The sequence below is a fragment of the Panulirus ornatus genome, chromosome 55 (assembly GCF_036320965.1).
Source record: "Panulirus ornatus isolate Po-2019 chromosome 55, ASM3632096v1, whole genome shotgun sequence".
In the NCBI taxonomy this organism is placed as follows: domain Eukaryota; kingdom Metazoa; phylum Arthropoda; class Malacostraca; order Decapoda; family Palinuridae; genus Panulirus; species Panulirus ornatus.
The window spans coordinates 33,457,953-33,473,805 of record NC_092278.1 but is presented as its reverse complement, the minus strand read 5'-3'; the positions used below and the strand labels follow the sequence as shown (position 1 = coordinate 33,473,805).

The 15,853-nt window shown below is 38.0% G+C and overlaps 1 protein-coding gene across 6 annotated transcripts in view; it reads left to right on the top strand.

Moving 5' to 3' along the window:
• The window catches only part of Uggt (UDP-glucose-glycoprotein glucosyltransferase), a 73,946-nt gene extending 60,656 nt beyond the window's left edge, over positions 1-13,290 (top strand). For all 6 annotated transcript variants that reach the window (XM_071693373.1, XM_071693370.1, XM_071693369.1 and 3 more), the window contains 7 exons: positions 2,483-2,660; positions 2,971-3,153; positions 3,722-3,825; positions 4,534-4,705; positions 6,444-6,560; positions 10,106-10,238; positions 12,910-13,290. In XM_071693373.1, coding sequence (XP_071549474.1) covers positions 2,483-2,660; positions 2,971-3,153; positions 3,722-3,825; positions 4,534-4,705; positions 6,444-6,560; positions 10,106-10,238; positions 12,910-12,944 — 922 coding nt within the window. In that variant the 3' untranslated portion in view covers positions 12,945-13,290. The remainder of the gene's footprint in view (positions 1-2,482; positions 2,661-2,970; positions 3,154-3,721; positions 3,826-4,533; positions 4,706-6,443; positions 6,561-10,105; positions 10,239-12,909) is intronic.
• The last annotated feature ends 2,563 nt before the right edge of the window (positions 13,291-15,853 follow it).

The window sequence follows — 15,853 nt, the reverse complement described above, 5'->3', positions numbered from 1 at the left end:
GCATAATATTACCTTAGGTTCTTGTGAGGCAGTTCATGATAAACCTCCCAGCCTTCTTTTATGGCCTTCTGTGGTAATTCCATAGGTTTATTCAATTTCAGTTCACAGAATGTTCGTCTTAACATCTTTTTGGCTGGGCCCTTTTGTACCTTCTTAAATCTTTAAAACATATTCCATAGGATTATTGGAAACTAGATTATTGTTTCTTTGTTGAGATGTCTTTAGTTCTTGCATATTGCCACTAATTTCTTCATTCTGTTGCTATGCATAGTCTGTCATGTATCTTTGTTATTGTCTTTCAAGGCTAGAAAGCATGAACTCTTCAAATATTTTATGATTATCAGTTGTTCTGTTTTTGTGCTTTTCCTTGTGAAGCTTTCTAGATTCTTTCTAGTTTATTGATTTCAGTTTGTTTGGAAGCATACCCTTATAGTAGACCATGTGATACAGAGCCAACAGTTGCATCACATGAAACATATGTGGTTGTTGGCAATTCAAGGGTGGGCCATTGTGATGTATGTTTCTTTCCCAACATTGCTGAGCTTTGCAACTATTTAGCTTCCCTTATCTCTCCCAACAGCTACATCCTGCCCCTTGTAAAACAACATATTTCCTGCTCCCACCAAAACTCATATATAGATTGTTTATCCTTTTTCTTATTTCTCTGTCTCTCCATCCTTTTCATATTTCAGTTAAGAAATGATGAAGTGTAGAGTCTTTAGATGGTATATATGCTTTTGTATATGTTAAGTGAAAAGTCTATTTTGTCAAGGTTGTATCATTGGAGTACAATCTCATCAAAGGACTTTTCACTCCAAATCTGCAGCAGATTGTAGTATAGCACAACCTTGAAGCTACAGAAACCACTTTAGAAATGTTACTTAGGATTATAAGATGATGATAATACTGAAATAATATTTGAGTACTGATTATAGTAATGAGTGATAATTATGATGATATTAATGATAAAGATGATAGTAAAAATCAGAACATTACCAAAGATTCAACATGTTCCATGTAATTATTAACATATTGCAGTCAGCTCATAACCATGAATGTCGAGGAGCACTGTAGGTGTTAGAAATTTCATGATCTATGTGTATTAAAATTCCTTTTTCTAGATGAGTTACATTGGGGAAATTATTGTTCAATATGAAAGATGATACAGATGTTATGCCAGAGCACATGAAATGTGAATTGATGCGATGTGAATGTGAATTAATTAATACACAATTTACATTGTGTATTGTGTATTCATTGATTTATTCCATCTTTCAGAACACACAAAACATATTTTAGACACAATTCATATCATATATTTTGTATTCTTTGATTCATTTGCTCAATGGTTTGTATGGAAGTTGTCTGAATGTTCTTAAGAGCATTTATAATGGAATTTGTGAGTGGTTGAGATCAATTTGGAAATGCATCAAAGGTGTGTAATACCACAGTGGTTATGGATGGGGCATTGCATGAGAAGAGAATGAGAGGTGAAAGCAATGTGATATATAGCTACAGCAAAATGGATTTTTTTTTTAAAATAGAGGATATGGGCAACTGAGGCCATAATCAAGGCCATCTCATTAACATTGAATATACATATATTTACCCTAACCTGAGCCAGGTACCCATTTTATTGACCAACCCCTTTGGGATGGATGAATGGCTGGGTTGACTGTGGACCACTGCCTCACCAGATTTGAACCTATGCACCTGACCCTAGATGGCCTGTGAATGTGTCATAGTCAGGATCACTGAGCCCTCATATGTTAAATGCAGGTGATGCAGTGATTTTAGCTGGATTAGAGTAAGAACTGTTTAGAGTGGTGGCCCAGTCTGATGATTATATAGGAGGAGGATGCTGATGGTGAATGTAAATTAAAGTAAGTATGCTAACCTTTGAAAGGAAGGAAGGTGAAATTATAAGATTAATTTACTTGTAGAAAAACTGTAAACTGTGGATGTGTTTAGATATTTAAAAGTAAAGCTTAGTAAGGATAGAATCATAATAGTATGAATGCAGAAATTGAAAATAGAGTCATACCAGAGAGAAAAATTAAAAGGATATCACAGAAAGCTCTAATGAATGGAAATTATTTAACTATAGAGAGTGCTATAGTGCTACTGTATTGCTGTGAAACCCTAGTTTAAATTAGTTAGCTTATGTAGAAAGAAAAATGAGAGCAAGAGAGATGGTTAATTTTAGTAGTATGGTTGGAGTTTGGAGGATGGACAAAATGAAGAATGAATCTATAATTGTTTCTGCTTTTTTTTTTTTTTCATCTGATGTGATAGGCATAAGAAAATATAAGAAAGATTGCAGAAGGAAATAGAATTTATCAGAAGTTTGAAATAAACTTTATGTCAGTCATGTTTGACTTTTTTGAAGGTATTTTATTCTAAGATAATATGTTATATTATAGATTATGTCACTGTGCATGTGTTACTATCTTTTAATGCAAAGTTTTTGAAACTGTTACAGCACCTTTAGTTCAGGTAAAACAGAAGATGATGAGGATGAAACGGTGAACATTTTCTCTGTAGCCTCAGGGCATTTGTATGAGCGGTTCCTGCGCATCATGATGGTGTCCGTTCTACGTCATACGGAAACTCCAGTCAAGTTTTGGTTTCTAAAAAATTTCCTTTCTCCAACTTTTAAGGTAATTATATAGAAAAGAATCATTGAATCAAATTTGATTAAAAAACTTTTTATGAAATCACTGGAACTGGCATTGAGAAATATAAGTATATAGATAGTGAAATCATGTGATGTGCTTTGTATAAAGTGACTGATCAGTTCTTCATATGCAGATATATATTTCTTTGATTGTAAATTCTATCTCAGAATATGAAATGCTAATATTTGGTTCTTGAGATCTCTTTTGTAAAACTTTATTTCTTTGTGAGATATATGTCCTGACATACAATATTTTGGTTATTGTCTCCTTTCTGTATTTTGTTTTTGTCTAGGATGCATTACCATTGTTGGCAAAAGAATATGGCTTTGAATATGAGCTTGTCCAGTACAAATGGCCAAGATGGTTGCATCAGCAGACTGAGAAGCAAAGGATAATATGGGGATACAAGATCCTTTTCCTTGATGTTCTCTTTCCGTTGGACATTAAAAAGATCATCTTTGTCGATGCTGATCAGGTAAACATGATAAAATGTTTGTTGGATAGATGACTTACGGAATGAATATCTTCTGTTAGAAGTACAGTAAAACCTCTTTGGAATGTATTCTGACTTTTTTTTAAGTAGGTATTATGACAGATATGGTTTTTGTATAGGTGTGTATGGGTGCATAAGTATGTGTATTTGTGTGCATTGTGGGAAAGGTATTTTACAGTAAGGGGTTTCATGTTTTAGAAGAGGTGGCAAAACCCTTGTATAAGATGAAATATAGCAAAGTAAAAGGGGTGATTTTGTGTTATTGATTGGTGGCACAGACCTATCCCTGGCCCAGACCATTTTATATACCGTAGTTCAACCAATTGGCAGTACAGTAAACATCCATAGTGACATGACACACCCATGCCACAGATCCACATGCATAAATGTTTGAGGACAATTTTTGGTGTGAGGTGGTTTGATCTAGTAAGTAATGAAAGGGTAGGGGAGATTTATTTATTATTCATTTATTTATTTTGCTTTGTCGCTGTCTCCTGCTTTAGCGGGGTAGCACAAGAAATAGAATAATTATGAGCTTTAATTTCTGCAGGTTGTGCGAGCTGATATCAAAGATTTGAATAGCGAGGATCTTGATGGAGCTCCATATGGTTTTGTGCCCTTCTGTGAGTCTCGTAAAGAGATTGAAGGATTTAGGTAAGATTATTTTAACTCCTCTGGAATTTTATATGCTCAACATTTCCCAGAAGGTTAAGGCATGGCTATCTAAACTTTAGTATAAATAGTTTGATTCTGGCATATAAAAGTCAGATACTTAGAGATACTTAGAGAAAGTTTATACACCTTACTGCAGAATTGCACTAGCCAGACAATCATAACTATGGCCATAAAGGTATGCATTTAGCGTGAGGTTAAACTGTGGTGCCTCACATAATGGTAAAAACGATAAGCAGAATCATTTTTTATACTTAATGTGTTTGCTTTGTAGATTATCCATGATATGGCATTACAATTATGATTATGTAAGTCTAAAGTTGTTCATTCTTGTTTGCAGCTGCAAAAGTATTTGAGGCTTCATTGAGGCTTCAGTAGCAGCAGCCATTTGTACAGGATTTTTTTGTGACAAAATTATTCAACAGCAAAACACTATTGATGAAAAGCCTGATCTGATTAGCACATATAGACCATCAGGTGTTAGGTAAGTCTTTGGCATCACTAGGTTTACAAGAAGGGAGAGATGGGGAAATTCTACCATCTATGAACATCAGTATCAGTCTTGTAAGGCAGATCATAAACTTGGCATAGAGTATTATGCCCTTTGCCAGCTGGTCTTTTAGTTGGGCCATCAAAAGAACTGCTGAAATGATATTCAGTTACTGATATATTGTTAACTGTTTCTTACAGGTTTTGGAAACAAGGATATTGGAGAAATCACTTAGCAGGACGGAAATACCACATTTCAGCTCTTTTTGTGGTAGACTTAAAGAAATTTCGTCGTATTGCTGCTGGGGATAGGCTTAGAGGTCAATATCAGGGCTTATCACAGGATCCAAACTCGCTCTCCAACTTAGATCAGGTGAGTTCTTTTATTTCATCTTAATTAGTATGCTGAATCCCATTATTATATGAATTTCGAAATGGTAGGGGATAGGGCTTGGAATACCTCAGGTGAAAGATTTGGTTGAGTAACTGGTGAATTTGGTTTCAGAGTGGTAGTGTGTGTGAAAGGAGAAAATTATGTTGATAAAAGTAAGGTTATTAAGTGTGGCAGTGGGTAGAGAGATTGGTTGAAGTGTGAGTCTGAATGGAGAGAAACCAGAGGAAGTGGGGTGTTTTTGGATACCTGGGACTAGACATGGCAGTGGATGAAAGCATGGGAGCTGAAGTAAGCCATAGGGTGAGTGATAGTTCCAACAGTTTGTATGGATGTGAGGCATAGGCCTTTAATTAATCAGTCTGGCAGAGGATGGAAGTGTTGAAAATTTAATGCTTGAGGATGGTATGGGACGAGAGGAGAGTTGACCTAAAGAAATGATAGGGTGAGAGAGATGTGATAATAAGAAGAGTATGGTTGAGAGAGCTGGAAAGGCTTTGCTGAAATGGTTCATTGTTTTGAGGAAGGGTTCTAGTTTGATATTATCATTTCAGTGATTTGGTTAGTGATGGTCTAGTTAAGAGTTTGTATTTGTTCTTTGATTTCTGTTGATGGTCAGTGATTTTGTTTGACTGGTTTCTTAAGTTCCTGTAGTCTGGACTTGTGGGAAGTTTGGGTTATTTTTCTTGTTGGTCATGATATGATTTAATGTCAGATGGCATGATTTAGAGGTGAGATACCACCTATAGTGTGAAGTTTTGGGAGCTTAGATTCCATGTACTTATGAATGCAGATGGTCAACTTTCCTGTTGTTTATGAATGCTTTTTTGATGGCTTTGTGAGTTGGTTGGGGCAGGTGCAGAGTTATCAGAATGGGAATGTGGTCAGAGGGAGTTTTTATTGTGTAACAACTCAGGTGAGATTGAAATCATATTTGATAGGTCTTGTAAGTTAAGGATGTCAAAAGGTTACAGTTGATTATTAGTAATTCACATCAGGGATCTTGGGTGCATCTGTGGAACTTTGTAGATTGGGAGCAGTGAAATCTCTGCATAGACAGGTGTTGGGTATGTTGGTCAGGTTCTGCAGTTGGGAGAGGATCTGAGGGGCTAGTTAAAGTATGTAGGTATTGATTGTTATGATTAGTGCTGTGTAATTATATCTATGAATTATATACTTGATTAGTTGCCGTGTATGGCGTGTGCACCATCAACTAAAGTTACAGTTTGTTAATAACTTTAGGATGCTTAATCATTAGTAAGTGGGAACAAAATGTATCTCATGAGCCATATGGCTTCAAGGTCTGGGTAGGTGTTTTAAATTGAAAAATCTTTCTTATCAGTCTATTTCAGTATTATTCAGGTTTTCTACAAATATCTTACTCTACTTTGTTTTCCTCCCTAGATTGATCATTTCTTGGGAAGAACCTTCAATTATAGCTCTTTCTGAGGCACCGTCTAGGTTGCGCCAAGTTACCTAGATGAGATAGACTCATATTTTGGGAACTGAGGATGAAAAGATTGCATATATATGCCTACATCAAGGTTTTCTCTTTACTGTTTGATGTAATAATTTTATGATTTTTCATTGTTTTTATTCTTTAGTCCTTTTTTCAAGGTTCTTTCCTCAATTATTTTTGCTTTTTATAATTCTTACACTCTACATGTAGTATAGCGAAATGATTGTTGGAACTGTGCAAGTCAACTTGTGTATATTTCAGGACCTTCCGAACAACATGGTACATCAAGTGCGCATAAAGTCTCTCCCACAAGATTGGCTCTGGTGTGAAACTTGGTGTGATGACATATCGAAGAAGACTGCGAAGATTATTGACTTGGTGAGCCGGATATATAAATGCATTGTATTTATACTTATTTCTTATTTTTTAAAGAACTGATTTTCCTTCAGTGTAGGTTAATATTCAGCAGTCAGATGTATAAAGTGAACAGTTCAGAATTTATTGAATTGCAGAAAATAATATTTATGAAAACAATTTAATATTGATTTTAATTACACACTCCCTCTCTCCTGCATGTCATAGAAGGCAACTAAGAGGGATGGGAGTGTAGGGCTGGAAATCTTTCCCTTCAGCATTACTTTCCAAAAGATGGAACTGAGGGAGCCAAAGACTCAGTCATTTGTCCTGAACGCTACTGCATTCACACAGGAAATAGTGAACTTGTATGGAAAAAAAAAAATCATTATACATGAAAGCTAGAGAGTGGATGTAGCAAATAAGTCCATTCCTCTGTCTGTCTCTAGCACTGATGTGGGAAGTGGGGAACAGGTATGAAAGAAAAAGAAATGTATTTACAAGATGAAGAGTCATTGAGAGAACCAGAGATTGTGCTGAAATGATGAAGACAGTTGGAGGGAATGAGTGAGGAGAGATTGACAAAGAGAATATTTCTATCAGAAGGGGAAAGGGGGGAAACTAAATTGGAGATGTTAGGATGGAATGAAAATGATTTTAAGTGCTTGGGCCTGAACATGTACAAGGATGAAAGGCATGCACAGGATAGAATGAATTAGGGTGTTGTGGTATACATTGGGCAATGTCCTATCAGTGGACATACCCAGGGTATTGTGAAGCAGCTGGGAAAAACCACAGAAAGGTTTGTGGGGCCTGGTTGTGGATAAGGGGCTGTGGTTTTGGTGCAATACACATGACAGCTAGAGAATGGTTATGAACAAATGAGGCCTTTCTTCATATGTTCCTGGTACTCCTCGCTAACTTAGGAAACAGCAGAAAAGTATGATAATGAAAGGTTAAGAGAGATGTGTTAATAGAAAGTGTGTCGTTGAGAGAGCTTAAGCTTAAAGTGTGCTGAAATGGTTTGAACATGTGGAGAGAATTAGTGAAAAAGATTTTGAGTGATTGGGGAGAGGTGTGTAATTGGAACGATGTGGTATATCGGCATCAATGTGCTGTCAATGGACTGAACTTATGCATGTGAAAATTTTTTTCCATACATATTCGCCATTTCCGTTTTAGCGAGGTAGCGTCAAGAACAGAGGACATATGTACAATATATATATTTATATTTATTTATCATACTTTGTCGCTATCTCCCGCGTTAGCAAGGTAGCGCAAGGAAACAGTCGAAAGAATGGCCCAACCCACCCACATACACATGTATATACATACACGTCCACACATGCACATATACATACCTATACATCTCAGTGTATACATTCATATACACACACAGACATACATATATACACGTACATAATTCATACTATCTGCCCCTATTCATTCCCGTCGCCACCCCGCCACACATGAAATGAAAAACCCCATCCCCCCGCATGTGCGCGAGGTAGCGCTAGGAAAAGACAACAAGGGCCCCATTCGTTCACTCTCAGTCTCTAGCTGTCATGTATAATGCATTGAAACCACAGCTCCCTTTCCACAGCCAGGCCCCACAAAACTTTCCATGGTTTACCCCAGATGCTTCACATGCCCTGGTTCAATCCATTGACACCACATTGACCCCGGTATACCACATCATTCCAATTCACTTTATTCCATGCATACCTTTCACCCTTCTGCATGTTCAGGCCCCAGTCACTCAAAATCTTTTTCACTTCATCTTTCCACCTCCAATTTGGTCTCCCACTTCTCGTTCCCTCCACCTCTGACACATATATCCTCTTTGTCAATCTTTCCTCACTCATTCTCTCCATGTGACCAAACCATCTCAAAACACCCTCTTCTGCTCTCTTAACCACACTCTTTTTACTACCACACATCTCTCTTACCCTTTCATAACTTACTTGATCAAACTACCTCACAACACATACTGTCCTCAAACATCTCATTTCCAGCACATCCACCCTTCTCCACACAACTCTATCTATAGCCCACGTCTTGCAACCATATAACATTGTTGGAACCACTATTCCTTCAAACATACCCATTTTTGCTTTCCAAGACAACGTTCTCCACTTCACACATTTTTCAATGCTCCCAGAACTTTCGCCCCCTCCCCCACCCTATGGTTCACTTCCGCTTCATGGTTCCATCCGCTGCCACATTCACTCCCAGAGATCTAAAACACTTCTTTTCCTCCAGTTTTTCTCCATTCAAACTTACCTCCCAAATGACTTTTCCCTCAACCCTACTGTACCTAATAACCTTGCTCTTATTCACATTTACTCTCAGCTTTCTTCTTTCACACAATTTACCAAACTCAGTCACCAGCTTCTGCAGTTTCTCACCCGAATCAGCCACCAGCGCTGTATCATCAGCGAACAACAACTGACTCGCTTCCCAAGCTGCCTCATCCACAACAGACTGCATACTTGCCCCTCTTTCCAAAACTCTTGCACTCACCTCCCTAACAACCCCATCCATAAACAAATTAAACAACCATGGGAGACATCACACACCCCTGCCGCAAACCAACATTCACTGAGAACAATCACTTTCCTCTCTTCCCTACATGTACACATGCCTTACATCCTCCATAAAAACTTTTCACTACTTCTAACTTGCTTCCCACACCATATATTCTTAATACCTTCCACAGAGCATCTCTATCATTTCTATCATATGCCTTCTCCAGATCCATAAATGCTACATACAAATCCATTTGCTTTTCTTTTCCAAGTATTTCTCACATACATTTTTCAAAGCAAACACCTGATCCACACATCCTCAGTCTGTCTTTATTTCTGATGACACCAGAGTAAGCAAAGTTATTGTAACAGAATGTGATCAAAATAAGAAACAGGGGATAGTAATTAACAAGCAGCCATTGTCAGGGAGGTATATTACCAGTATTGCCTGCTTGGATATCAGGAGGTTTAGTGACGACTTTGTGGGCCATCACTGGTTGTCAAGTTGCATTTTTCTGGGGTTTTTTTCAGCCTCACCTACACGTGGACTACTGACATTCTTTCCCTGAACATACAATCTCTCCTTGTCACACACAACACTTTTCAACACTTGACTCAGAGCTCATTCTTTGTAACTCTAGATTTTCCTGCCATGAGCACTATGTGCCTTTTGGCAAAATGGTAGGAGCAGTAGATAGAAGTAGTAGATAGGAACATTTATGTAGGAGCATTAGGTTGAAACAATAGGTAGAAGTAGTGGATAGGAACATTAGGTAGGAGTGGATAGGAACATCAAGTAGGAGCCTTTGCAAACACTGTGCTAGAGTTGCCCTCTTCCAGTGGTCTGTTAAGGGTGAGGCACAACTCATGGAGACTCTGTTGACATGGCCACCCCTTTGAGAGAGTTACAGTTGGGAACAGGCTTCAGCTATATAGATAGACAGAATAAACAGGAATGATTTGCACAAGGTAAAGGATACATATAGAATGCAATGGTAATTGTTCAAAGTGCAACAAAGCAAATACATTGTATATTTTCAGTGTAACAATCCCATGACTAAGGAAGCCAAATTGGACGCTGCCCAGAGAATCATCTCCGAATGGACCACATATGACGGAGAAATTAAGGCTGTGATGCAAGGATTTAAGCAGAACAAAACGCTGCATTCAGAAGGTAAGAATGTTTCTGTAGAATTTTATATAAAAGCATTTTACTAGATACAGTCTCTAAAGTCATTTCTTCTTATAACAAGAGATACATTAACTATGAAAAGAAGTTTTTCCATACATAGGTGACAAATCTTTTTCCTTAAGCTTTTGCCCTTTAGTTTTTGTTACAGGTTCATAGTATGCTTTGAGTAGAATGTTTGTATTTTTATCATTAAATGAAGCTTGTATCTTTAAAACTATCATTCTGGAGCCCCCCACACTATGGAAAGATTAGCTGGAGTACCTCTAATCTTTCCTTGTAAGACATGGTTCATTGTTATGGTATTAATCTTGTTCCCCTTTACTTGACTTTCAAGCCTACTTTGGTTTTTTCTCCCACTACATTTAGTGTGTGCAGGACATTATCACTCCCCCATTTGTTTGTGTGGGGACACTTTCTTGTTAGTATGATAAAACTTCATACTGATGCTGTAAGTACCTCCAGTGGGGGTAGGGAAATGATTAGATATTGGGGCATAAATTTGCATATTAATCAGGGCAAACTGAATGATGAGGAGTTCAGATTTATATGATATTGTGAGCACGCTTGAAAAAGGCTTTTGTGCTGAGATGTTGAGAGATTGAGTGAAGAATGGCATAGGATGCGAGTAAATGAAAGGAATGGAAGGTATTTAGAGAAGCAGTGCTTACTTATAAGAGTAAAGTGAGTAGCATGCAAAAGATGGAAATATGGATGTATGAGAATTAATGGTGAAAGAGAGAAGTGAGGAGCATGGAAAGGAATGTACACAGTTGGAAAGTTTACAAGAGAAAGGTACAAACTCTGGAGAAGTAAGGAAGATGAAAGATGAGATGAGAGTGTAGATGAACTGAAGAGCAAATATGATATTGTTTTTAAGAGGAAGTGAATATTGTGAGAACAGATGCAGGCAACAGTGAGGAGGTTGGATTAGGAAGTCTTTAAGATAAAATATGGCAATGTGTGTGTGTGTGTGTGGGAAAGCAGTTGATACTCTTAAGAAAAGGAGTGACAGTGGTTGTTTAATTGATTAATCAGGCCACTTGGCATTGTTATGTACTGCAGAGAAGTGGCTGAATGTACTGTATGCTGGTATATAAAGGCAAGAGGGACAGAAGGGAGTGGTTGTATTATAAAGTATAACTGGTGAGATATGTGGAAGAGTGGTGATTGAGAGGACATTTGAATAGTGAGAAGCAAGTAGCTTCAGATGTTGAGGGTACATGGACAAGGTTTTTGCTTCAACCCTTTCACTGCAGCAGTCCTTATAATTACTGTATACTCTTAAGTGCCAGTTATTCTTAAGTACGCTTGAAAGTATCTCCATGAGCTTGTAGTGTTATGATTAACTAGAACATAATTTTCTAGTTTATGTACAGTGGCTCCCCAATTTATGGAAGACTTGACTGGCACAAATCCGACTTTACACTAAGTTTCCCATAACTCGCATAAATTAATTTTTCAAGACAGCAAAAAATTTGTTAGTTATGGAAATGCAAGTTGCATACTCAGAAGAATACATGGGAAGGATGCATTCAGTGCATAGCTTCTTCCTCATAAACAGTGCCACTGTTGCAGTGGTCCCTTGTGCATCTCTACCGTATTGTTCTGGAACTTTTGGTGAATTTATTGTAAATATCCAATTGTCCTACTCATAATGACTGGAAAATGTAAAATTATTTATTTAGAGATGAAAAAGGAAATTATACAGCACAAAGGTGGTTAAAGACACATTTCCATCTTGCATGAGTTAAGGCTGGTTTCCTCATTAGTGAAGACAATTTTGAAGGACAGTGAGTGCATTGGGGAACAAGTAAAATGTTTGGCACCTTTAAAATTGTGTCATGACGAAGTGAGCTGGTGTTATCTGTGAGATGAAGAAATTATTTGTATGAACATCAGTACTGTTGGAGAGTTTTCTGGTGCTTGGTTGTATTAGATGTCATCAGAACTAGAAAAATATAGACAATTTTGAAAAAACACTCAGTGATCCATCATTGTGTTCATTGCTGAAATGTGTTACTAATCCCTACATGTGAAAACTGAATTTCCTCCAGAATGGTGAATTTTTTATTTATATTTATTATACTTTGTCGCTGTCTCCTGCGTTTGGTAGGTAACGCAAGGAAACAGACGAAAGAATGGCCCAACCCACCCACATACACATACATATATACACATATTCATACATGCTACCTCCATCCATTCCTGCTGCCACCTTGCCACACATGAAACGACATCCCCTCCCCCAGCGTGCACGCTAGGAAAGGACAACAGAAGCCACATTCGTCCACACTCAGACTAGCTGTCATGTATAATGCACCAAAACCACAGCTCCCTTTCCATATCCAGGCCCCACAAAACTCTCCATGTTTTACCCCAGACACTTCACATGCCCTTGTTTAGTACAATGACAGCACGTCGACCCCGGTATACCACATAGTTCCAATTCACTCTATTCCTTGCACGCCTTTCACCTTCCTGTATGTTCAGGCCCCAGTCGCTCAAAATCTTCTTCAAATTTGAATTGCAGAATCTCCATAGACCCGCTCACATGAGACATGGTTCTGCTACTCACCTTTGACATATTTTAAAAGTATAATTATTAGATATGTTTTTATATTTTTCTGTTTCACATTTTCATTTTATTTTTCAGAGTCTTCTAGTCATAAACACCACATAGAACTATGATACTTGGATTTGGTTGTAGTAGGTAATGTTTTGTAAGTAAAGTGTATAGGTGTGTCCTGTAAAATATTTATAAAAAAAAAAAATGTCCTTTGTTTTCATTTAGTTCATCATCAGTTTTTAGAATTTTCTATTTAAAAAAAATGTTAACTTATTCATGCATTCTTTTGTCTCAAGACATTGCTTTAGACAGATTAAACAAGATTTTATGTATATGATGGAGTTATTTTCATTATATATACATTCCTAAATTTGGTATTTATTGGACACTGTCGTACAATCATGCTGTTTTGAGACCTGGAAGGATTTCTTTTTATAAAATACACACAATAAACTCCGTGTACTTTAATGTGTTTTATTATAAGTTTTTGTTCCTTATGTTCTTTCTCTAAAAGATAACTTTATACAAACATTGACGATTTCTTCTAAAGAGTGGTACAAGAGTATCATGTTTCTTTCAGAGCAATTGGATTTACCATGTAAATTTAACAAACATGGTCAATTCTAGTGCAGTATCCACCTAACCAAGTAGCCCATCTCATATAGGCCAGTCAATCACAGTTATCAGAGAGGAATAATACTGCTTGTTTTGTTTTTCACCTTTGGAGCAATGGAACTAATGTCCCAAAGCCCATCATAAGTCAATGTATACTGTCCACAGGAATATTTCCTTACCTTTTAGTCATTTATATATTTTTTTTTTTTTTTTTTATACTTTGTCGCTGTCTCCCGCGTTTGCGAGGTAGCGCAAGGAAACAGACGAAAGAAATGGCCCAGCCCCCCCCATACACATGTACATACACACGTCCACACACGCAAATATACATACCTACACAGCTTTCCTTGGTTTACCCCGGACGCTTCACATGCCATGATTCAATCCACTGACAGCACGTCAACCCCTGTATACCACATCGCTACAATTCACTCTATTCCTTGCCCTCCTTTCACCCTCCTGCATGTTCAGGCCCCGATCACACAAAATCCTTTTCACTCCATCTTTCCACCTCCAATTTGGTCTCCCTCTTCTCCTCGTTCCCTCCACCTCCGACACATATATCCTCTTGGTCAATCTTTCCTCACTCATTCTCTCCATGTGCCCAAACCATTTCAAAACACCCTCTTCTGCTCTCTCAACCACGCTCTTTTTATTTCCACACATCTCTCTTACCCTTACGTTACTTACTCGATCAAACCACCTCACACCACACATTGTCCTCAAACATCTCATTTCCAGCACATCCATCCTCCTGCGCACAACTCTATCCATAGCCCACGCCTCGCAACCATACAACATTATTGGAACTACTATTCCTTCAAACATACCCATTTTTGCTTTCCGGGATAATGTTCTCGACTTCCACACATTTTTCAAGGCTCCCAAAATTTTCGCCCCCTCCCCCACCCTATGATCCACTTCCGCTTCCATGGTTCCATCCGCTGACAGATCCACTCCCAGATATCTAAAACACTTCACTTCCTCCAGTTTTTCTCCATTCAAACTCACCTCCCAATTGACTTGACCCTCAACCCTACTGTACCTAATAACCTTGCTCTTATTCACATTTACTCTTAACTTTCTTCTTCCACACACTTTACCAAACTCCGTCACCAGCTTCTTCAGTTTCTCACATGAATCCGCCACCAGCGCTGTATCATCAGCAAACAACAACTGACTCACTTCCCAAGCTCTCTCATCCCCACCAGACTTCATACTTGCCCCTCTTTCCAAGACTCTTGCATTTACCTCCCTAACAACCCCATCCATAAACAAATTAAACAACCATGGAGACATCACACACCCCTGCCGCAAACCTACATTCACTGAGAACCAATCACTTTCCTCTCTTCCTACACGTACACATGCCTTACATCCTCGATAAAAACTTTTCACTGCTTCTAACAACTTGCCTCCCACACCATATATTCTTAATACCTTCCACAGAGCATCTCTATCAACTCTATCATATGCCTTCTCCAGATCCATAAATGCTACATACAAATCCATTTGCTTTTCTAAGTATTTCTCACATACATTCTTCAAAGCAAACACCTGATCCACACATCCTCTACCACTTCTGAAACCACACTGCTCTTCCCCAATATATATGTAAGCAAATGAGACCACTCTTTGCATGTTCTTGGTACTATCTCACTAATGCAGGAAAAAGTGAAAAAGTATGAAAAAATTAGAGATGGACATTGTTGTAATGGATGTAAATTTATGGAAAGTGAAGTGCCTGAGGACAATTATTATATGGTGAGGCAAGGTGATCACGTATATAATGAAAGCGTAAGGGGTGTAGTAATAAGAGAAGACTGGTGGGCTTAAATGGTCCAGATATGTAGAAGGATAAGCGGGGACTGCCTAACTGATAGGATGTGTGTGTCAGATGTGGGGAACAGGGGAAGGGATAGAAATGGAGGGGGAGACTGTTTTGGGATACCTTACTTGGGTCTAAAAATTCAGGATGGGAAGAGGCATGCATGGGAGAGGAGAAACCAGATCAGTATGGCATACTGGGATATGTACTGACAGTTGGCTGAACCAGGTCATATGAAGTGGTCAAGTGAACCATGTGGGGATTTGTTGTGGATGGCAGGCTCTGATTTCAGTACTTTAGACATGAGTGCTAATGAGAGGCTGTTGTTCACTTGTTCCTGATACGAAATCACGTGGGTAGCAGAGACAGTTTGGTGTAAAAAGAAAGTAGCTTATAAAGAAATGAGAAACACCATCTCTTCACAAACTTCATAATTGTATTTTTTTTCTTTAATTACCATTACTTAGTACTTCAGGAAAACTGAGGAGGTGATTCATTTCACTCTGTGGCATAAACTGGAGTAATTCCTACATGCTGGTACAGTTAAATACAATATGGCAGTTCCTATAGTTTCTATGATCTGCCTAC